At 39.5% G+C, this 25,502-nt stretch overlaps 1 protein-coding gene across 1 annotated transcript in view; it reads right to left on the bottom strand.

The window, feature by feature from the left end:
• MKL2 (MKL1/myocardin like 2) overlaps positions 1-25,502 on the bottom strand; it is a 124,468-nt gene that overhangs the window by 20,699 nt on the left and 78,267 nt on the right. The window contains exons 2-10 of the mRNA XM_018558476.1: positions 22,209-22,274; positions 17,740-17,795; positions 16,805-16,880; positions 13,273-13,434; positions 11,502-11,671; positions 7,234-7,350; positions 6,099-6,346; positions 5,606-5,753; positions 3,329-4,306 (exon numbers count right to left, since the gene is read on the bottom strand). Coding sequence (XP_018413978.1) covers positions 3,329-4,306; positions 5,606-5,753; positions 6,099-6,346; positions 7,234-7,350; positions 11,502-11,671; positions 13,273-13,434; positions 16,805-16,880; positions 17,740-17,795; positions 22,209-22,274 — 2,021 coding nt within the window. The remainder of the gene's footprint in view (positions 1-3,328; positions 4,307-5,605; positions 5,754-6,098; positions 6,347-7,233; positions 7,351-11,501; positions 11,672-13,272; positions 13,435-16,804; positions 16,881-17,739; positions 17,796-22,208; positions 22,275-25,502) is intronic.

Below are 25,502 nucleotides of genomic sequence, written 5' to 3'. Positions count from 1 at the left end.
CTGAGGACATGCGTCTGGCCCTCTCCTCCCGGTGAGCTTCCCAACTCACCGCTGCCCGCCGAGAACGAACAACGCTGCTGCCCGCCGACAACACCGTCATTCAAGGTAAGTCCAGATCGGCCGGGAGCTTTTTAATGTTTCCTGTGTGTTGGTTTTTTGTCACACTCTTTTTTTTACTTCCACCGCGCCAAGCTTGCTCCCGTGATGGACTACAATCTCAATAGAAACTAGTAGTCCATCACTGAACCCTTTTTTTTTTTTAAATCCGATTAGTCGATTAATCGAACTCAATAATCGGCTAACTAATCGATTATGAAAATAATAGTTAGCTGTAGCCCTATAGAATATCGTGCAAAAGTTCATTTATTTCACTAATGCAACTTAAAAAGGTAAAACTAATATATGAGATAGACTCATTACATGCAAAGCAAGATAATTCACGCTGTGATTTGTCATAATTGTTTCACCTTTTAAGCTGCATTAGTGAAATAAATGAACTTTTGCACGATATTCTAATTATTCGAGTTTCACCTGTAAGCTCACGAGTTTAAATTACAACTCCAAGTTTACTTTCCCTTTTTGGATGCACACCATTTTTTTCCCACGCCACATAGCTGGAGCTTTGCTTTAATTAGGAGCAGGAGACATGGTTCAACATTCACACTTCATTTAGCTATGTAGATAAGCATCTCTACAGGTGCAAAGATCCACAGCGTGGTCGGTTTATAACAATTTTTTTTTTCACCCAAAATTCACACATTTCTGTAATTAGATTGTAATGCAAAAGTTTGCCAAGCTTGGGGGGAAAACGTTTATAATTAAACCCCTTAGTGTCCACTTAAAATTCATGCCTTGGCTGAAACGCATCATAAAGACACCACAGGGCAGAAAAACATGCCACTGCATTGAAAATGTACATCTGGATCACTTGAACTAGCTATTGGACAGGTCATTCTGCTCTGTAAGGGGCCAGTCACTGCGGGATCACCTCTCCTAGCTGCACACATTACTTTTCATTTTTTGCACATATATACCTTGTATATATATTTTATATAGTGTGTGTATAGAGATATATCTATACACACACATACATAAACACACACTTATTATGCCAGCAGTGCGTACTGACTGTAGAGATAAACATATAGCATCAATTCACTAAACCATAACAATCATCATGTACAATCACATGGCTGGAAGTTGATCACCATAGCAACATGTGTGTTACAGCCTAATACACTCATCTGTATTATACAAGTGATATGAAGTGCTTCTGTTTTGTAGTATTTGGAGTGTATCTAAAATCATACATTTTTAAGTTTTGAAGACTAGAATGGTCAGTGCCACTATCAGGGTTCTACTGCTGTCTGTATCCCAGTCAGAAAATTTACTCGCCCCACTTTCTCCTGGAAGTGTCAACAGGATCAACAGTGTGAAGGAAAAGCCAACATTTGACATTGTAATTAGAACGGGAATTGAATGGAAATTTTCCATAGGGAACCTTTTTCAGGTAACAACGGGATTTCCCTCACTTTGAAGAGATTTCCTCTCACTTCAGGTTATTACTGTTAAAGATGGTTCAACAAGTTATTGAATCATAAGGTGTACTTAAGTTTTTCCACATATGGCTTCTCCACTTTGGCTTTATGTTTGTAAAATAAAATAATGACATGGTGTACTATGTCATGTGCTGTTTTTCCTGTGAGGTTTTATGTACCTAATTTTAAGACCTGCTAAAGGACCAGATGATTTTTATTATGTTCTGATACTTAAAAAAAAAATAGAATTCAAAGAAGGTGTACACGGCATCATTTACGAATCTTAGCGGAGTAAAAAAATGACTTTTTGGATTTGTGGGACATTATGAATGTAAAACATTTTTTTAGAAAGTGCACCTATATGAGATATAAGCAAGAAAAAAAAAAACATAACAAAGTAATATTCCTCTGCACATTATAACTCTGCTAAAACTTAAAGAGGCCCTGTCACTAATTTGAAAAAAATGCATTTAAAAGCACAGAAAAATCCAGTATTTAAATGCTTCCCTGCAGTATTTTTCTTTCCATAAATTATTTTTTAATCACTTGAAATGTGCCCTTGAACTTGCAATAAATTCCCTAGCACCCCTTCCTTTCATGCATATCATAGTGCCCTCCTCTTCTGGGAGTGTCTGTCGGTGCTAGCCAAAGTCCTCCAGCCCTCCTGTTACATAACCTTATACGTTATGGGGAACTGGGGAAGAAGCAAATATCAGAGTGCCACTTGAGTGACCACACTAAGTAGGGTGACAACACATAGAAGATGGCAGCACTCAGTAGCAGTCTCAGAGCTTTTGGATGTCTACATAAGAGGGGCTTTTACAGGTAAAATCACATGCATTATATAAGTTAAATACTAATATAATAGGAATATGTCTTTCTTGAAATTAAGTCAGGCGTCAGGGTCTCTTTAAATGATCAATAAATGTATAGTTTACGTAAGTTTAAACTACAACTGCAGTCAGTTATTTATCATATGGATAGAGTACATATGGGTTAGAACTAGGGATGCACCGATACCAGTCTTTCAGTATCGAGTACCGATAAAAAAAATGTTATGGTGCTCGCCGATACCGGAAACTGATACCCGTAGTCCCATTAAGGAAGCCGGGTGGCTTCCCGATTGGCCGGGAAGCTGGGCGGCAGGGCAATGACTTAGGGAAGCTGGCTTTCTGGTCAATCAGGAAGCCGGGGGAGGGGCTTCTTGATTTGCCAGCTTCTGGACCAATCAGGAAGCCAGGCGCAAGTCATTACACACTCCCCAGCTTCCCGATTGGCTGGGAAGCCAGCTCCATGGCCAATCAGGGACGTGTAATGACTAGCAGCCCGATTTCCCGATACCAGAAGTTCCGGTATTGGGAGCATTTGGGCATGTACGAGTACTCGCCCAAATACTCGGTATATACCTTGATACTAGTATCGGTGCATCCCTAGTTAGAACCTCTGACATGTTTTTATAGAGGTCTGTGTCCCCATTAGAAGTAATTTTCTTTACGGAAGCTTCACCAGAAAATGTGTCTTTATTGGAAAATATCACCTTCTTTTCCTGCTCAGGTGACTTCTCAAGTTTAGAATTCTCTTACTTTCTATCAGTACAAAAAGTAAGTGCATTTCCCTAAAGAGGTGAAAGATAACTATATACCTAAAACTAACACTTTTTACCACCTACAAGATATAGGAGAGTTATAATGTATATACAATTTAGCAACTGAAATCAAACAGTAACTGATAACCACATAATTATAGTGCATTACTGCTACACATAAAGCTCCCAAGGATAAATGACACACCTGAACTACTGACAGCTGCATTGCATTGGTAGTTTTGATAGAGACAGGAAGTAAAATCTGAGCCGTTGGAGTGGTTAACAGGGCTTGAGACTGAGCTACAACAGTTTGTGGGGGTCTTTGAGAAGTCACATAGAATTGCTGGATAATGTTCTGATGTTCAGGATTGGAAACTTCATGTTTGATGACAACAGCATTGTTGGCAATAATACTCTGGCCACCTGTAGACTGCCCTATCAAATGGCCACTCAGAATAGCCGGAGCAGAATTCTGGCAGTCAGACATAGAGTTCTCCTCCTTAATATTAGCAGTGAAATGCTTCTGATCCACATTTACTAAAATGTTAGAACATGGCTGTTGCTGGCCGCGTTTCTCTACTTCAAGCTGCATCTTCAAAACTTCAACAAGCTTCTGCTCCTGTTCCAGCTTCCTTTTAAGCTCCTCAATCTGTTTTTCTTTCTCTTGAAGCTTGCGGTCCTTTTCTGCAGCATCTAAGTCCATGCTTGTAGTGCTAACACTGGTTGCCCCAATGCTGTCTTCATTAATACCAACTTTAATGGGTGAAGCATTCATAAACTGAGAAGGTGACATCATGGTCATAATCTCAGCAAAAGTATCTGTCATGTTAGTGTCTTCAGTGCTAAAGTTGGATTGTTCAGAAGGGGCAGGAGACATGGGTAATGGGGAGTTCACAGCATCACAGGATGCTTGGCTGCTTCCATTTGTAGATGAGACGGTCTCTATATTCATGTTTTGAGCAGAACTACTAAATGTGGCTGCAGTAAATATTGCTGTAGCATCTTCTATGGCACCACAACCTGCAGAAGCATTGGTTGCTGTGGTGGCGACTGCTGTGGCATTGTTTGCATTTACACCATTATTATTTAAATCTTGGTATGGCTTTAAACGTTCAATAAGTTCTGTTTTTGTGCCAGATACTGGAAGGCCTCTCAGCTTCAATTCCATTTTAAGTTCTGCAACCTGAAAAACACAAAAGTAAAGTTAAAAATATGATGTTTTTTTTGTATACTAGTTTGCAAAAAAGTAAATATGAATACTGGTTACATTTTAAACGTAAAATATATTATATGATAGCAAGACCCACATGTCCCTGAAGATATCGCAACATTGTACACTACATTACTAGACCATTCCACATCAACTCTTATAAGTATATGCACAAATACTACCTAAACATGCTCATGAAACGTAAATGGGCAACATACATTTCCTATAGAAATGAGCTACAAAGTATACTTCCAATAGTACATGGTACCCAAAACACTGCTTTGGGCTGACTGGAACCAGGTACATTTGCCTACATTTGGTAAACACGCCTCCTGGTCTAGATGCTGTGGCACAGTGTGCATAACCTACTATATACAGCGTTCAAAGAATAAAGAAAAATCGTTGTGGCACTTCTCAATGAGAAACTTGATACCAAGTCAAACAAATGACCCACGTGTCCACAGCCACAAAACAGCAAGTTATAGCACAACTGTGGAAAACAATAAACCTATGGCTGGCAGAAGTCTTTATCAGCACACAGTTGTTGCTTCACAATATTGCTTATAGAACCAATAACGGCAGTACTTAAGAGTCTCCCCCTCACCCATACCCTCTTTTTTTCCTATATTTAACTATTACCCCCATTTCTATTATAAGGTACAACATCATATATGGCGCATATACTATATAGAGAGCTCCTCCAACGAATATCCTTACTTCCAGTTATACTTCACTTATATGGGGGACTTTAAACCACATCACTAATATACCTAGAAACAACGCTGGCAGAAAGTGCTGTAAACTCATATTAAATCAAAAAAAATAAAAGTTAAAAAACAATGGGTAATAGCATTTTGCAAAAGTCCAGCATAGTAACTCCAAATATATTTAAAATCATCTTGAATAAATGAAACACTTTCAAAAAATAAAATTTCTAAGCATATTTTGCAGTCAATACTAAACTTAAAAATTTTGTGTGAAAGTTAAAAGTTAATTCAAAATTACAGGGTGTTCGTAGATGAAAACTGAAACAATCCAATGCAAAGAGATTCCATTAATGATTATGGAGTGAGCGCAACAGAAAATACTTCCGTGTTTCAAATGCTGAACGGAACTACCTCTCCTGCAGTAATCAATTAAGTCAAAACACTACTGTTGTTCTGATTTAGTAAACCATTAAAAAACCTAGAGACCTGTCGTGTTTCCATTTAAAAAAAACCCTATATGTGAATGGCAATATGCATTACAAACTAGTGCTCTTATTTTTTTTACCTTCATGTCATCCAGGTTAGAGGGCAGGGGTCCTGCCTTTTTAAACTGGACACCGTTTTGTCTGCTCATTGTATTCTGGATTGCAACAGTGTTGTTGTTCACATTGTTGGTTGCAGTGTTTCCATTGTTTGGTTTGTCATTCAAGGACCTTTGAAAAAGACAGATTCAAATTACGATTTCTGATTTAACACAATCCAAACAATTTAACATAGTACATTTCAGTGCAATAGTACAAGATCAAAAAAGAAAATCAGAAACAATATGACAGATGCATCAAACCAAGCATCCAATCAAGGCTGGACAAGAGGAGTAACAAATAATTTGGTAATGACTACATTATTCAAAATCGCCTTCATTTTTTTTTTTTTAAATGTGAGATCTAGACAATTATGCCATCCTATGTGACTTTGCATACTTCATGAATCAAGGTGTATACACATTTTGTGACACTGCAAATATAAGATGTTTTAGCAAAACAAGCAAAGTGACATACTTAAGCGGTGCAGGTAGGATTGTCTGGTAATTGTAGTGTTGCTGTTGCTGGCTCAGGATCTGAAGCTGAAGGAAGAGCTGCTGTTGCTGTAGCAGACGTGCATAGTTGGAATCCATCTCTGGTTCATTTTTCTCTCCTTTCTGGTCAGGTGGAATATACTGGTGATATTTCAGCTTCTTCACCCGTGGTTTGGGTTCTTTTGACTTCTTACTGCGAGGTTTATCATTTGCATTCTTCGGTTGGCTTTGCTGTTTAGAAACCCAAATGACACAATGCAATTACAGATGAACAATACATCTGCTAAAACCAATACATTAGCAGCACTCAACTACCAATTATTCTCTATGCTCAGGCTCTGCTTATGTTTTGACACAGTCATCTTCTAACACTCATCTTCTGGTATCTTAGAAAGTCTGTTTATAATATACATGGAATGCAGAAATTAACTGTGCTATATGTAGAATTACATTTCATGGCACTGTCTGCTCTCAATTAAATAAATATGCATGTACCAAGAGGTGCCTAGGCATAGGTACTTCAAGAGTGCCATTATTGCTGTGAAATTTAAGGCACCTCATTAGGAAAAAAACATCAATTTGACCTAGGCAGTTGGTACCTTGACTTGCACACTACTGTCTCCCTTGGAAACAATTTCATGAATGGGCAAAAAGACTAGTAGGGGGTTGAGAAATTCAGGAGGTCATAACTTTTTAGGGCAAGTCAACATTTGCATTATATAGCTTCTATCTTTGGGGTTACTGTAGTGCTCAGCTAAGACACCTCTGCAGGTATACATTTGATTCACCTGTGTGGCCCTGAAAATTTCCAGGTCCTGGTATTTCTACTTCTAATAATTCCATATTGATTGGACTTATAGTGAAGTTTGTTTGAGTAATCTCTAACACCCAGGTAAAGTGTGCTGCTAGACAAGGGGACTAAAATCTACAGTAGAGTGAAATAACAATGGCACAATATTTACATATCTTCAACTCAAAGCCACTGCAGAGAATTACTTATGGCTTTTCACTACGTGATGAGACACTTAGGCTAGCAGCTAAGGACAAATGTTAGAGTAGCTGATCTAGATTAGGTATTTTGCTACCATTTGAGAAAATATTTTTAATAGCCGATTTACCTTTACCAGTGCTGGTCCAGGTTTCACAATTGCATTGGGTACAGTAGGCCTTGTAACAGGCTCAGCAGTTGGAACAGGTTTAAAATACTCGGGCACAACTGAGTTAATTGGAGGGCTCTGCATTGAGAGAAAAAAAAGATGTTACAAAATAATTTACTGTATATGCATTCTTACATTGCAATGTTTAATTGCTTTTTTCACTGGAAATGTCATTCTGTTGGGCAATTGAAATATACAGATCTCAGTAGATCAGTGTTAGCACATAAACCTAGTAAAATTAGTGTTAATACTTAAACAGTTCTAACACAAAAGCAAAAACTTCAGTACATTATGAAAACGGTTTGCCCAGGTTTTGATCTAAATGAATTAAAATATATATGTTTTTTCATAGGTTTGGTTCATAAACCATTTAACCAACAAATTAAGTGGTGGCTAAAGGAGCCCAGAGACAGCAGAAGTTTGCCTAACACATACGAACAAGATAAACAAGATACAACTGCCTTCAGGTGTCTCCAGGGTGTGAAACATAAAATGTTACCTTGAGCAACCATGTGTGTTTAGCCTACATAGGAAGGTGAAGACTTGCCGCACATAGCTTTAATGCTGACATAAGAGAGAAAAGAGTAGCAGTTGGACAAGGTTTAGTGTATTAGCTGGCTAAGGGGTCTGACAACTGTACTGACAGTATCTCTAACTGGCTTTGGACCCCTTCCTTTCTTTGCTGAAGGAATTAATGTTCTGATACTTTTATAGTAAACGGCACAGATCTCTCTATCTATACACACATACACACTATAAGGCGTTTGTATCAAACCATGAGCAGTAGCCCACTCTATGCAGAGTATGGGTCACAGCAGTGCATTAGCAAATGTCTTCCTGTGACCAAAAAGAGGACTAAAGCCCAGAAAAAAGGTATGTCTTTAGTTTTTTTTGTTTTTTTTTACAGGCTGCTTACATCTACATTCCAAAAATTGTACAAGAACTCTAATATGCCTTTAAGAGAGAGCAATGAAATGTACTTGGACTTTATGAGACAGAAGGTTTATCCTCACAGACATTTCAAGAGACACATTCCACATGATTGACACAACTGAATATAACATAATGAACATACTTAATAACTCTGAGGTCACTGCATTTTTTTAAAATCCCAAAGTCTTTAACATAAATTATATTTTGTGTTTATTCATGAAATGAATACACAATGGGATCAATTACCATGTCTGGGTATTTCTGGCAGATAGCTATTTTTTAGAGAACAAAACAGGTCCTAAACCCGTCTACAGCCAATAACTTGAGGCCAATGTATCCTCTAATTCAGAAACAATGACCACTTATTAAAGTGGTCCACATACAAGAGATGCCAGTTTCCCATGGCAAGCTTACATTTGTAGGAGGCCTACCAGCTGTCAGGCAAGCCCCCGGGGTCGGATAATACCTGCACAATCTCCTGCCCTCACTTACCAATAAAGGTAAACTTAAGATTAATGGTGCCTGACCCGAATGGCAAACTCATGCCTAGAAGTAGATATCACTGGCTCACAAATCTCAGGAAAAATTACTGTTCAGAGATTCTAGAAAAAAATTAGCCCAAAAGGTTTCTTCCAACAATAACTGGTGTTAAATGGGTCCAGTTGTTTTCCCTAAACTTCGTTGAATGGCTTAAACATGCATGCTGATCCAGACGGGTCAGTTTATGATTTTAAACCGCTCTCAATTATTTGATGCATCAATATAACATATTATATACATATAGGTAAACATCAAGACTTTAGCCATTACATTTAAATAAGAGTGGACATCATAAGTGTACTTATGCATGTTTTACGCATTTTCGGCAGTGTTTTTTTTTTTTTTTAGGCATTACTATCCTTCACTAAGACAAAATTAAGAGAGCCGAATGAAAAGCAATGTCTTCTCAATCTACCTCTATTGGTGGCAGGTCAGAACAGTGAATGGTTGTTTTGCTACCCTCTGTGTAATGGAACCCCGTCAGCGTTATTTAAAAAAAAAAAAAAAAGTGGTGTGATTGAATTCCTGGTAGCAGGTGAAGGCATTGCTTTAATCAAAATCCACAGGGATAGGCAAGCTCTTCATGGTGGTAACGGTTAATGTAAGTAGTGTGCATCACTGGGCCCAAAGATGCAAAGATAGCAACGTAAGAATATCTAAAATGCGTAATAAATAAAAGGCGTGGGCAAAGACAGCATCTGATGCGCTTCAATGGGAATGTGTTAATGAATTGATTAAGGACAACTGGCAGATGACTCCGTAAGACTTTTCTGACAGAATAGGCATTTCTCAACAGCATGTAGGTCACATTATTGCTATTCTTGGATATCCTTTTGGAAATCACTGATAAGCTGAATCTCACCACCTTACTGAATCCACCAGCAGACTTGATGCCCAACAACTGAAAGACCCATGTGGACATTGCTTAACATCCAATGAAAAAGTGGAGAATGCCATCAGGGTGTGGTTGTGGAACAGTGACGGTTTGTAAAACTTGTTCATCGTTGGCAAAAATGTAGATGGTAATATGGAAAATATGAATACAAATATAGACAATGAAAAGAGCATAGTCTACATTAAGTAGACATGGTGGCATTACTGTTCATTCAACCCTCATATATAGGTGCATACCCAGAAAAATGTGCATGAGCTATAAAATGTCCTAATCTAGAATGGATGCCTACATTGCTTTCATGGCAATCTCTCTTCACACTGTTGCAGTGCTTTCAGAGGCTGCAGTAACCACTACTACTACTACTGTCAGCAAAAAAATCTTAACACACAGCAATAACTTAAGGAGCCTTCTGATGCGCATAAGGAATACTTCATTATGTGCACAGAATAAAGACGTCATTGCAGCATTGGGCCCTGCCAAGAAAAAACTTCATCTTGCAAATAAAATAACATGTTCGTTGGATATAACTGTAATTATGACCAATTTCCCATTTAGGGCAGGCAATGGGATTAGGTAAGCTTCTACTTGTGCACATTTAGAGGTAACATGCAACTGAATGACAATTACCAGATGTTGTAAATGAGTTCAGTGGTGGTACTTATGACATTTTAATTCCTAAAGGAATAAAAAGGCTCCATCTTTCCAGGGAAAAATTAAGGTCAACTGTTTATGAAGTTGTGAATGGCAAGCTTCCGCTTTCAATCAATGCTCCTTTCTGGAACTCTTTGTGTATCCTTATAAGTATTGGTATTTGGATTTGTATACTTATTAATGTGTCTGGAGTTTTTCTAGCTCTGGTCTCTGTAATATCAGAACATTACAAGTTATGCATTTCAGTTACTTGCACTGCAACTGGATAATTATAAGCCTTTACACAAAGAGAAAGGGAACCTGTTTAAGGCAGTTTTTATGATTTTGCTTTGTGTGCACAAGTTATCACTTCAGATGAAGTACACCTGCCGTATTTTTTGGGCTAGGAAAGTATGCTAATCTTTCTTAAAAATTTGAACTGCTCTCCCTTGCATGAAAGCAATATATGAATCTGAAACAAGCTTGGAAAACAAAGTGAACCCATTAGGATAGAAGGAAGCGAAAAGCAAAACTTTTCTTTTTATTGACCACAGTCAACATACATTGTATATGCTATGCTGTATGTTACATAGTCCTGACTGCCAAACTGTATAGGGTACATTGCACATAACATACTCTTGACCCCTGCATTGTATGGACCAAGTTGTATGTAACATACAGCTGAACTCTGTTGTACATTACATATTCCTGTGTGCTGTATTTTCACTTCCTATTCTGTATTATTACATACTGCTAGCCAAAACTACTTTAATTTTCCATGTCAGCCAGTGTTACATCCAATTTTTTTAGACACCTATGGCTAAGTTCAAAGACGTGAATAAGAGAGCTCCTGCCCCTTTAATGAGAACTACCAGGGCTGCAGAACTTGCAGCTGGTACCTGGCTCTGGTGCTCTGAAATCATCTGTCCTGAAATCATTAGTCGATATTTTAGAAAAACTGTCACATGACAATAAATACAGAGAACGAGTGAGAGACTGTATCTATGGAAGGCATTAAAAAGGCATAAGAAAGCTCACTCACTGCATCCTTATTGGACAGCGGCCTGTGTCATACTGCAAACTTTCATGGGCAGTTTAGCCACGAATAACTGGAATAATCTGCAATTCAGCTGACTAGCTTCATCCAAAGCATAACAAAATAATGAAAGGCGGTTCTTGTACTAGTCAAAACATTACATAATTTAAGGGTTAAACAGTGCAAACACCGTACCAGAATTTTTGTGTTGGATATGGGAGAAACTGACTCGCTAAGTTTGACCTCTCCAGGAGAAGCAGCAGACCCCTGAGATTCTTGGCTCGCTGGTTGCTCTGGTGATAAAGCGTCACTACTGTCCTCATCAAATGAAAAAGCATCTGTGTTTTCTGGCTCGTTATTTTGACCTGTAAAAGGAAACAAAAAACATTCACATTTAATTAGTAAACTTTTTATTTTTGTTCTGAATTGCATTTCTGTATTTGTTATCTGTAAATCTGCAATGAAACCCAAATGATCAAGATCAACTTTAAACAGCCTGGAGTTATGTGCTAGCGACAACTCGTCAAGCTCAATACAGTAAGTTAGTCTTCCATAAGTCAACATTTGAGAAAGCTTTGGAAGGACTGGGGAAGGATTAGAACTTCTATTGATTTTTTGCCGTTTTCTGTGCCTGTTAGGTAGATTTCCCACCACTAGCTGCCTAAGTGACGACAGCAAATAAGAAAATCTCCTTTTTACGGACCACTTCCTAATTTTTACTAATAAAATGTACCTTTAATTGTACAACTTTACAAAATTACATGATCCAAAACTACAGAGACATTTACAGAAAAAAAAGTCAGCCTTCAGACATGAGGGACCAGCTTTATACTACATCAGAAAACAAGTTTCAAGAAGTTGGCTAGTATAGAGTGGCAGTAAAGTGCATACACACATGGCTGTTTTATTTAACATTTGGGCCAGGTCAGTCATTTCCACCAGCTGTACAACCTCCTTTTAGAAAGTTGATCAGCTCAGAGACTTGGACTACCCAACGCCGGGTAAACACATGTCAATGTTATCTGGTTACTGATGAACTGGCCAAAATGTGCACAGTAGGTGCCACTGTCTGCATCCTTCTGCCCAGCATCCCTCCATCAGCTGATTGGAGCCGGTTGAAAAATCCTCAGCCGAACAGAGCTAGCAGCTAATCAGCTGCTAGGTCCGTTTGGGTATTCCGACAGCGGCTATATTTAATGCTTTGAAATGAATGTTATGAATGTCCCAAGGGTACCCATGTGCCCCTAGCATGGCTCCATGTGCCTCCATATTTCCAAATGAACTTATGTGTGCCATATCTCCAAGTGTGCCCCTGTGCTTTTCTGTTTCTCCGAGTGCACTCCAGTTCTCCTCCATATCTGCAAGTGTACCCCTGTGCTTTTCTGTATTTCCAAGCGTACCCTTGTGCTCCTCCATATCTGCAAGTGTACCCCTATGCTCTTTTGTAGCTCCAAACATACCCTCTGTGCCTCCTGCATGTCTCTATGTGCCTGTGTATATCTCCATGTGTATCACTGTACCACCAGCGCATCTCCATACCTCCGAGTGTCCCTCTGTGTACGTCTGTAGGGGTTCAGTTTTTTTTTATTTTTTTATTGCACAGAGCCCCTTTCTGAGCCATGATTCTCAACCTGTGCCCTGATTCAGCCACCAGAGACTCTGCACAGTACTGTTAGTATTATAGCAACTGCAATTGTATAGAGTTCCCCTGTGTATCCTTCTGGAGCTGAGGTCTGCTGAGGAAGAACACACCAGGGGAAGCTGTTTCAAAGGTGGCCGTGTGACAGCCAGAAAAGGGTGCTTTTTTGAAACGGAGCAAACCGAGGGCTACCTGTATGTTCTTTATATCATCACCTGCTTTCAGCCTACAGATTCAATGTAATGAAAGGCATTCTCTACACTAACTTGGCCTGCACATTTGTTCTTCATTTTCACAAAGGAGTCGCTTTTTCTTTTTAATACATGCCTTTAATGGCTTCCTTGAGACTTGAATCAACCGGGAGTATGTTCTTTTCAATCAATTCCAGTGGCCCGGGTCTCTGAGCTATCTTTTCATTGAGATCATCTGCCAGTCGTGCTCTCTTCAATTTCATTTGAGTTGCCTGCAGGGATGGCTCTGCATGTGTCTCTACATGGAGAGAAGAAAAATGTATTTCCCACTACTTACATATAATATAGGCGAGATCATTGCAAGTTTTTTTTAGGCAATAAAACTCTATAGAAAAAGTATTCCTCGCGATTGTAGCATTACAATTATGATATACTCCAAAGAAGTAGTATGTGGATAACCCATGGCAACCAGAAAGTAGCCCTCATCAGTTCAGAGTGGGAAGACTCCTGAGGTATAATTTCCAGTTGTCTGTTAATGGGTTAATCTGCTCTTCTTTCTACCATTTTAAATTGCTTTTCATTTATGTATTTAGAAAATCTTTCTAATCTGTAGAATGGTAAGCAGGCATATGTCTTTATTTTAAGTGATTTGTGCTCATTTACTTTCTTGGGTTTTGTAACCTGCTTGAAATATTACTTGAAGTGTTATAATTTTAATACATTCGGTGGTATGGAATTCCACATTTCATGCTCAGCGATAACTCTCTCCATATTTATTGCATGATAACGCCATGCAGTTCACAACTACAGCATCCAGTTTACAATCACTGTATAATTATCTGTCTCTTGACAATAAAATCACTTCAGAGAAACGCCTGCAAGGTACAAATATAAATAGCATAAAAGTGAGGATGCTTCACAGGAAAATAATGCACGATTCTAGTTTCATCTGTATTTTACAAAACATCTTCCAATTAAGTAATGTTAAAAAACAAGTGTGGGGTCCCACCAAACCGATCGCTTTTCCCACAAAAACCTTGTTTTGTAGACTGTAGCTAAAACATTATGAAGATGCTTACACAATGCTTATGAAAAGGTGCATGTTGCAATCATTTCGCAATCCTTTTTTAGTCAGGGCACCCTTTAAAAGTATGTGAAATCTTGAGGCATCCAGGTCTAAAATGTAAAAAATTACATGTGATCCATCCAAAATCCATTTGAGACCCTTATCTGAGCTCTCTGTCTATTTTATGCCACAGACAGAAACTCCCTCTGAAACACATGCCTCTGGGTTTAAAACGCCTTCTTCACCAACCAGGTGATATACTGCTGTGGACTGGAGGCAATAAAGCTTACCCACGCTCTTCTTAAAGGAGAATTACCAGGCGAGTGAAAATCACTCAGCCTCATAGTTCGAGCCGATGTGTGACAATGAAACTGTCAGAGGTCGGCTCAATAGATTGGGAAGTGAGCGAACACATACCGTTGCTCGCTCACTTCTTGATCCTGTCCCGGCAGAGAGCCGTGACTGTCACTCAAGGCTACCTGCAGGGATCCCCCCCCCCCAATCCTCCAGCGCTGACTTGCGGAACGGACGGGGGAGGGTACAGCTGGTTCTGCCTCTAGATAGGCAGTGCCAGCTGTCACTCACACAGCTGCGTGGATCCAGACAGTAATGTCGGGATCAGTCCCGGCTGTGGCGTCTCCGTATAGCTCGCTGTGTACTGAGCTTTGGGTGACGGGAGGACACTAGTTTGTGTCCTACCGTTACCCTTAGGAGAACTATGGGGAAAAGCCCTGACCCCATAGTTCTCCTTTAATCAGATATGGGAGCCCAAACTCACTACCTTAGGAGCCTCAGTTACAAACTGCCATAGTCTTGGTGGCCAGTATAGTCCATCATATACCAACCCCAGAAGTGGCATTTTGTTACATGCTGTGTGTAGCAGCTCCGCCTCTGTCTCCAGATTTAACCCTCACAGCTTGCTGCCTTTTAAATACATCTGTTCATGGATACAAAAAGCCATCAGACTGCCTGTAATGCATGCTGACTGTTATCTGCTATGCCACCAGGAACAGTTTATAAGATTAATAATACAAAATCAACCTTCAGTGACTCATCAGAATGCCAATGTTTTCCCAACAGCTTGTAACTTGCTGTTTAATCTCATTATTTCTATACATTAGCCAAACTGAAAACAAAGAATGCCATCTGTACAATTCTTCCACAATAGAAGAGGCCATGGGGATGCTAAGCTCCAACATAATACTATAGGCAAACTAAGCTGAAAGCACAAACGTGTTCTCAGTTACTGAGTAATTAATCTCTATTTTAGTTTTTAATTCTGTTAAGACGCAACAGGTGAACATTTGTTCTACAGTGTGTAGTTTGACTAACTCAAAGGCTGAAATTGCAAGCTTTTGAAATATTCTGTGTCATGTGTGATATGCCTGACAAAAAGGTTGTAAAATGTCCCAAAAGCTTGCATTTTCAGGCTGTCAAATAATTGGTATTGCTTCAACTACCACAGTACAACGTCCATCCCAATTAGAAGTTAACGCACTAACGTTCTTTAAAGAATAACTAAATCAAAGACTTAAAATGCATGTTTAAAAAATGTAATATTGCAGCTTGGATTTTGTTGAAAGGTTATTTCCACCCTTGCAAGTGTTTAGCATTTATTGTGGTAATGTAAAGGTGCCATGGTGATGTATACGTGTGCACATTTTAATGACTCACATTGCAGGCTTTCTTCATTTTTTTTAAATCAACTTATTAGGCCTGAATCCTACAAATGTAACATTTTCTCCACAGGAAATTCAGCCCGACACCGGGGTCAGATTGTAAAGCAGCCTGTAAACAGCTGCCCCCTCCCTCCTCTGTGTAACACGATCACCGAACACTAGCTCTGCCTTTGCACACAATACACTATCGGGGGAGGGGGAGAGTTGCCACTATAAATATTTAACAAATTGGGGAGGGGGCTCAGATATACACAGATTGCTTGCAGACCACAGAAGCGGCCATTTTCATGAGGATATGAAGAGGAAAACTAACAAAAAAATATAGGTTTCTGTGTTTATATACAGCAATTGCATATGTCTGCTTCATGAGCACTCGGTGTACATTGCTGGCATGTTTTGTTTTTTAAAAATACCTCTGCAAAAGGTTGACATGGGCTTTAAATATACAGTATGGCTGAGCACCTGCTGAGAGTCTCACAATCCTGAGCCATCCTGCAGACTGAAAGCCTATACAGCCATACCACCATATCTCACAAGTGCCTGAATCCCTCTAGTATCCAGTCATGAGCAGGAAAGCAGTACTCTGTCGCTGGCTGGCCATTTCTGGTGGGGCGGGGGAGGTTGGGGAAGAGCAGGGAAGGGCAGGCAATCAGCAAGGTAGGATGTTTTCTGGAGAAGAGTACTATTTACTTTAGATAAAGCGTGCTATCGGGCTGCTCCACCTCCTTCCTCTATATTGGGCAATATGGCTATGCATGTTAAAGGAATGTTTACAGAAACTAGTGTTTAGCAGTCCATATGTCCTACAACCAACATCTCATAACGACAGGTGTACATACAACAGCCTTTTTCCAACATATTATATTTTCACAAAACATTAGTTGGTCACTTGGAAACTAAGCAATACTTGAAATTATAATTACCTTCTAAAATGTGCATCCTTACTAACTCAGATCTATCTGGCCGGCTTCGAATCTTGTGCTTCAGGAAATTTTCAGTCTGTTCATTGAGAAAAACAAAGTGAACTTGATGCAATGGGATGAATTGTTTAAATATACGAGTATTCCAAACTACCTGGCAGACAAAATTGCCCCTATAGGAGCTGATCATTCATCAGATGTAACAAAACAAGTTCCAATTTTACTAATGATTGTTCATTTGCAATATGAATGAGATTGACATCAGGGACTGCTAGCATAAATTAGTATTCATAGTCTCGGCCGGTATCTGATCTAGGCATCGGGGCATTTTCAGGAGTACAAGTACTCCTGGAAATGCCCTGTATCGGCCCCGATACCCGTACTAGCATCGGTATCGGGACATCCCTAGTCCTTAGACACCCGGGGACCGGAGCAGAAGAGGCTGCGGGGACTGGTCTATCAGCCAGGCAGGATCAAGCAGCAGCAAAGTATTTTCTTTAAAACGAGCAATTAACCCTGGCAGTGCAGGGTGAGTCCCACTGCGAGAGTAAACGTTTTAAAATCCTGGAGTTCCTCTCTAATGATCATCTATATCCCATTGCATACTATGTAGATTGTGACTCATCATAAAACATTAATTGTGCAATTTCTATGAATTTCATTAAATAGGATATGAATAGTTTCAAATATAAGTAAAAGGCAATATGACTATGCCAAAAGAAAATGTACCAAAATCTGCCTTCATTTGAACATTTCTCAGCTCTATAGATAAGGAATATTGCAAAGACTGTGGCATTTAGTATTACAGTTATTCATTTTTGCTTTATCTACTGGTCTATTTCTGAAAGTATTTTAGCATGCCTCAGCACCTTCACTGTAAATTGGTTTTATAAAAAAAAGACAGAACATCATGAATACAATTCTTGGTTATTTCTTACCCTGGCTCTTTCCAAACTTTTGATCTGTTCATGAAATGCAGCCGGGCTTTTTAAAGCTGAAAATAAGAGAATACAATTTCAGCAAGGATAGCACTAAAATTAATCCGAGTCATGCCAAAGTGACACGTTTAACAATTACCAAAGTGACAATTTTTTTTGGACTTAATATTTTTATTAAGTTTCAAAAATAACTGCAACACAAACAATGTTGACTACATTTGAATATATATACAGTTTTGGCATATAAGTAATTACAAGACTTATACAACATCATCTACCTAACCTGATACTTCTTCCACCACCATGGGGTCAAAAAGGCCAAAATGGTCATAATGAAATGTAGTTATAACTAAACCTCCCTATGTGAATCCCACATTGGAAGTACATATGTCGTTCAACATTTACATCAATAAAATAACTCTGAGAAGCAAATTCCAAAGTGACAATTTTAACAATTTTCTAATCCTAAAAAAATAAAATAAAATTATGGTTTTATATCCTGGTGCTGGTTTTGTGGCTCACTTGATGCGTTTTCATAAGTTCCAGTGCATTCCAGAGCAGAGAAAATAACACTAGCAGTATTTTTTTTTGTCTGGTCCAGAACAGACTGCGCTGGTGTGAACAGAGACCAGAAATACCATAGGGATACATTGGGGTGCTTTTTTGGTCGGGGGACCAAACTGGTCTGGTCTGAACATGATACAGACATTGTGAAAACAAGCCTGGACAGTTTTTCTATCTTTTGCAAACACTTGTGCATAGGGCTAAATAATGCATAGAATTGTGTGGTTTCCTGAATCCTATTTCGGTCTGCTTTTTGACATCTCTAAAAACAGAAACAGAATGAAGGAGAGACTAACAACCAAATGCCCATATGTGCTTTCCTGACTGCAGCATGCAGATAAAAACCTCTGCGGGACTTAGTATGCTTTTAATTGAGCCCTCATAGCTGCTCTTTCACTGCGTAAAAGAGAATGCTATTGGTATAACATTTCAGCGTTAATCCAAATAAAATATAAATTCAAAATTTTACAGTTTGGAATCAACACTAACAATAAAAGCAAATATTCTTCTACATTTTATTGCACTATTGAAAATATTCTACATGCATCAATGTCGTATGCTGCAGAGATGCTTTGTGGTCTGACAGGGAGTGGTACTTCACTTTGCTAAACTGATGTAATGCTTCTCGTCATTTCCACAGCTGCTTAATAAGCGAACTGAAGCACATGAACATTCCTGTCTGGTTTTACCCGGCTGTATACTTTTTATTTAGGAAGCATGTGGTTTTACATCTTCACATTTTCCTCATGGAATGCACACTGCAGTTTTCATCTAGCTCCTGTGTTTAAAGGTCAGGCATTAGATATTCACAGAAGTGGTCTAGTCAAAAGGTAGGGCTGGATGTCTAGATGCCTTCGAACAAAGGCCTGTGATTGATTCCGATGAACAATGCCAATTCCTTTTTGTCTACTCCAACGCTAAAGACCTTATGGAATGTCCTGTTTTTTTATTCCTTTTGCAATGCAGTCAATTTACAATCATTCCAAAAATTGAATATAATTACGATAGCATGCTATTCATTGATTTACCCTCAACTTGGGTTTTAATCAAACATTTCTGTATAGGAGGAAAACAGATCCATACAACACCCATAACGGATCTTGCTTTAATGCTGCCCAACAAGAAATGTTACAGAATATGCAATCAATTGATATGCTTTATTTAAGGAAACAGGGCCAGATGTCACATCAGTGGAAATTCTAGGAGTCTGCAACATTTAACAGACTAGGTCCCATAAAAAAGTTATACTTCAGTTTTGGGTGGGCTCTGGCAGGGTAAATGATCAACTTATGCATTCTGTGTACTGGGGAATTTCACAGCAAGATCACCGTGTGTGTGTTCCGCTATCTACTTATTAAGCAATTCGAAAACTTGAGATTTTCCAGCATGGGCTCTTGGATAAAAATTGGATTTATTTAATTCCTAATACCAAGTGCTAAAATGTACTTTATAATTCAAATACATGGAACTCTACATGCAATGGTAAGCTGTGTAGTATGATTGCTTTAAAGCAGTGGTTCTCAACCTGTGTAACCTCAGGACCCACATTTGTCCTCGGTCATTAAGTCGCGACCCATGTTGCACTGCAATGGAACCCACGGCAGTGTGGGCTGCTGTGCTGTGACGGAGCTCCATCCATATGTGCATTGTTTGTACAGCTCCCATGCACACCTGTAGCGGTGCCGGGAGTCAGAATGTGACGTCACTCCAGTCCAGGCACCTCTACAGGACATGCGAGGGAGCTATAAGCAATGCATGTATGGATGGAGCTCTCTCGTGGCCATACCTCCAGCCCACCCCACCTCAAGTCGACACTCAGCGCTGGGCAGCATATTTTGAATGGCTGCTCGGTGTGAGAACGGACAGTGCTGCATTAGGGGGAGCCTCTCACCTAGAAAAGTGGAAGGCATGCGGCGACCCACTGAACACGGGGTCGCGACCCACTTTTGGGTCACGACCCACCAGTTGAGAACCAAGGCTTTAAAGAGTAAAGCATCACTTTATAAGAAACAGTTGTTGAAAGACACCGCTGAAGATCTGTAGGAAAACAGTTTATGGTATGGATAGTAATTTCTTTTCTTTTAACAGAGTTGCATCATTGATTGTAAGATGTTGTTATTTCTAACTGCTGCACCTCTAACAGATAGTGTAGAGGGCTTTCATGAAGTACACATGTTGAGTTATCTTTGTAACATAGTTTTGTAACATTTGCCTTCCTTATTTTAGATCAGCGACTCAAGCCCAGTTGGTCAGTGTACTAGTCAGACAACTAAATTATTCAGAAGGGGAATGGCAATGGTAGCCCCCTTGTGTCTCTTTGGAAAGGTTTGCATCAAAGCACATCTACACTTATGAACTTGAAGGGATGGTTAAAAAGCAACTGAAGGGCTGAAATAGTTTTCCCATAGACAATTCTGCTGGAATTCCTCTTAGGGTAAAGTAGGTGCTGTACTGCTTAAGGTACAATGTTTTATCAGTAATCTATATACCCAAAATGATAACCCTCAACCCTAACTCATAAAAACAACAGGCCTGAACAAATTACACTAGGAACCAGGAGTCCGTTTAAAAGTTAGGAGCCAGAAAAATACAGTCAGTCAGTCACCTTGGTGACCATGATTACCCAGCCCCATTTAATAGATACACAGGTAAGTATATGTACGTAAATGTGTCAATAAAGCACTGATCCAGCCAATGAGTGTGGTGTACAAATCAGTCAGCTACCAAGACACAAAGGGGTATAAATCACTGGTCCAGTCAAGTAGGTACTGAACCCGATGCTGAGCACTGCAGCATATGAGAAGTCATAAGACCAATACTAACTACTGTGGCATTTCAGGTAAGCAATAAACCTGATGAAGAATAGAAATGATACATTATAGAATTAATAGAATATGGAGCACCAGACCTGACACTGAAGATTATGGAATATGAAGCACAGATCTATCCCCTGAGACGTGCAGTGTACTAATCCGTGTGCTCCCAGGACATAGAGAGAGAAGTACTGGCACACTGTCTGTCCTGTAAGTCCACAGTGTTTAATGAATTGGATCTCTTCACTCACCATTATAGCGGAGGCTACACATGGGAAGTGATCAGCACATTCTAGCCACAGCTGACATGCTACTGATGTTGATTGTCAGCCGTTTTTTCAGATGCCACCTAGCGGTGACTGAGAGAAAGGCAGCCAATAAGTATGCAAACAGGAACTTCAGTGAGATCAGCGAACAGTGGTTTTCGCTCTCTAACCTTGGCACAAAAGATTCAATGCCATTGCAACAAATATATCAGTCTAGCAGAAACATTGTTGAACGGTGCTCGGCAGTTTTTGATAAAGATCAAGAGAAGCAGAGATATGTAATGTGCACACTGCTCCTGACAAGTTGCTTGGCCACAATACAAGTGAGGACTCTACAGGTCTCTCATCTACCACGATTGGGTAATACTCTCTACCACAAAGATAAATCATTATTTTCTTGTACAGATGCGCGATATTTCTGTATCTGTACACTTACCTCCACGGTTTCTTTGATCTTTAGGCCTCTTATGCATACTGCAGGGGTTTATTAAGTTACTTACTAAGGGAATTGTTTAAAAATGTATTGGTTTGGTATACATGTACTTTTTAAAAATTATGTTTTAGTGCAGATTTCAAAGACCTGGGCCTTTTACCAAAAACTGCTAAGTAGCTGCATGGGGTGCTTTTCTAATTTAATTGTCTGACAGATTAGATCCAAAACTTGCAGTGAGAGAGAAGTAGAGTCATTGTGCAGCAATAATCAGCAGTCCGATCCCACATAGGTGAAAGGCAAATGCTCCAATGCATATAAAACTATATATAAACTATACAAAACTATACAAAAGCTAAAAACCAGTAGTTTCTCCTTTAATATCGGGTGACTTACGTGGCATGATGCCCTGGTCTACAAGTTGTTCTCTTGTTCGCCTTTGTTGCAGACGCAACTGCAGCACTGAAAGAGAGAGGAACAGAAGTGGTTAGGAATATTGCAAAGCTGTTAAAGATGTGTTTCTAAACTGTAAACCAAACTAACAAAATAATCAGCATCAGACTACAATTATGGTTTCAGCAAATCCGTTATTCAACTTTGAACAATACAAAATATCAGCACAGAACAATATAGAAGTTATTGTTTTTTGTGAATTATAATTAATCGTTATAGCTTTTTCAAAGTGTTGTGTAATTTATTTTTCTCTTGATAAAAAATACACTTTAGAGCTGTGCAGAAGCATATAACAGATTCACTAGATGTGTTCTTATTACATTTTATATTCCAGAAGATGGGCAGTACACACGGTATATCCAAATTTCCACCAGCTCTGACTGGTGGAACGGACGGGGGCGTGTACAGCTGGCTCTGCCTCTGGATAGACAGAGCCAGCTGTCAGTCACGCAGCTGGGCGGATCCCGGCATAATTGTCGGGATCCGCTTCAGCTGCGGCGTCTCAGTATACCGCGAGCAGCAGCTCGCAGTATACTGCGGCGTCTCAGTATACCGCAAGCTACAGCTCGCGGTATACTGAGTCCAGGGTGACGGGAGGACGCTAGTTTGTGTCCTCCCGTTACCCTAAGGAGAACTATGGGGAAAAGCCTTAACCCCATAGTTCTCATTTAAAAGGGAAGTTAGGTTTAAACTTTAAAATCAAAAGAAGATTTTAAACACTGGGGGGGAGAGAAAAAAAAAAGTCTCCACTGATTGCATGAACACAAATATGATCGCATATACACCAGTTAATACATATCAATTATTTAATTGCCCTATGAGAATATGAAACTTTGATGCAAAAAAGATAAATGTTAATATTTTTAGATGTTACCCATGTTCTGTCTACTAAAAGTGTCCATAGATTAGGCATAGAATAGGCACTGAGCAGATATGACTGTACGAGACATACGAGACATACTTCCATAGCAAGTAGACGGTCACTTGCTCTAATGTTAAAAAGCATTTTCAGAAAGTAAAAAAAGGTTGCAGCAAAAGAGAACACAAAACTGATAACAGAAAAAGCTTCCAAATTGTACCTCACACATGCATCCAACATCTCCTAATGTGAATGAGCTCAAGTTTTTAAAATTAGATCATAAAACCAATTTTTACCACACAAAAGGAAAACATATTTGCACATAGAATGAGTTTGTCTAAAACTGCAGTATAATATCATCAAATCAAAAACATGATTTGTAAAAACATTTTCATTCATTTTAAATGCAACCACTATAATCTTGGCATATGAACCACTGACTTTCATAACACAATAAAAAAGTGTGTGGGAGGTGGCTCTGGAAGCATTGTGAGGGATTTGAAGAACCTAATAAATATCTCACAATCTGTAAACAAGGAGGGAAAGAATCATAGTTAAGGAACCTCTTGGTGCAGCGGTTCCAGAAAGAAATAGAAACATTTGGAAGTGACTATTCAAAGAGAAAAAAGTGTAGCGATTTTGACACACTTTTTTTATTGGCTTAAAATGGGCTTTCAGGTGCAGTCCAGTGTGTTTGCATGTGTTTTTAATGTGTTCCATTGCGATCAGATGCAGCTAAAATAGGACAACCAGTATTTATTTCTGACTGCATCGGAACTGACTGCACTGGTGTGAACAGAGCACCAGAAATCTCATTGGAAAGGATTGTGACGTGATTTTGATGCAACTGCCAAACTGCATCGCAACCGCTTCTGGTGTGAACCAGCCCTAACGAGTATAAAAGGTACCAATGCGCTTTCAGGGATAAAAAAGCTCTGATGAAGGGGGCTTTTTGACAACAATTTCACAACGTTTCAGCCATGTCCTTTGAGGCACTTATACCCTTTCCCAGAATGATAAGCATCTGATACCTACACCACTTCAAGACTTTTGGCCACCTCTACTAGGTGTTCGTTACCCAAAGGCTGACACAGGGACATGCAGGGAGGAAGAATCTCTTCAACACAGACACAAACAAGAAAAACACTTAGCAGAGTAGAGAAGCTGTGCCACCTACACAGCACCTATGCTGAACTAGATGTTTGATTAGAAGGAATCTTCATCTATTAAGACTAGTAGAACTTCAGCCAAAACATTTTTTTACTAGCTTTGGAAGGAATGAGGATGTGGTAGAACTGCTGCAACACACTGCCATGCATAGAGATACAGGGTAACTCCATATTTGTCACACAAGCCATTTTGTAATTTAAAAGGTTATTAAAAATGACCGCTCCGTTTAAAACCGCAGTCACTGTAATGCTCTAAATCTGTCTAAAAACAAATCTCTGCAATATGGTGCCCTGGAGGCATTCCGTGCACAACTGGTGTAGGAACTCCCCCCAAAAAGTCACTTCCTGTTTCTGTGATTGGTTGACTGATTTTCCCAGAAGTATGCACTAAGATACAAGTATAATTTCTGGAATCCCGTGCAATAGAAATTTCCATTTCTGGTTACACATTCCCAAAAGGTTAAATTAGGTCTCATTCACACGAGAAAAAGCCGGCACGTACAGCTCCATGCTGCGTGCACGGCCATATCGGGCAGCTGCTGCATGTGATTAGTACGCAGCCCCTGTCCTTCTCTATGGGAGTACACGGCCATACGCCGCCCTACGATACGTCCGTGCGGGTGTCCATACTCATACGCTGACAGGATGGATCCTGTCTGCGTCTGAGCTGGGACACCCGCATGGACCTGCACTTGGGGTGAGCGTAGGGCGGCGTATGGCACCAAAGACTCTTTGCAGTAACTAATCTCTAACTGGATGGCTCAGCCTGCACTTTAAATCAAAAGGAGGCAGGAAAGTAGACTGCGTCTGTTGTGCTCTATCATTAACTAAACCATAGCACATTGGGAACCCTTTGGACTTTACTTGAAAAAGAGAGATGCATTAGTTTAAAATATATTTTTTTTAAAACAAACTAAATCAATATACACTAAGGCTTCAGTATAACTGCAGGTTCACAATAAAAATGAAATTTAAAAACCAACTCCACAGGCGATCATATCCCCCTTTCAACTTTATGCTTTTTAAAAAAAAATATACTTACCTTTTTTCAAAGTATTCCAGAAGCTCTGGGTTCTCTTTTCACAGTGGCGGGCAGACCTTCAGACCGCGTTTGGTGTTGATGTGATGACAATAGTGACGCTCTCTGCATCAATATAATGTGAATTTAGGGTACTGGGGAGATGCCCCCTCCGAGGGTGGGCCCATGAT

This window comes from Nanorana parkeri, unplaced genomic scaffold (assembly GCF_000935625.1).
Source record: "Nanorana parkeri isolate BGI_ZX_2015 unplaced genomic scaffold, ASM93562v1 scaffold341, whole genome shotgun sequence".
Lineage (NCBI taxonomy): Eukaryota > Metazoa > Chordata > Amphibia > Anura > Dicroglossidae > Nanorana > Nanorana parkeri.
Note: the sequence above shows the minus strand (reverse complement) of the source record. Positions and strands in the feature narration are given on the sequence as shown.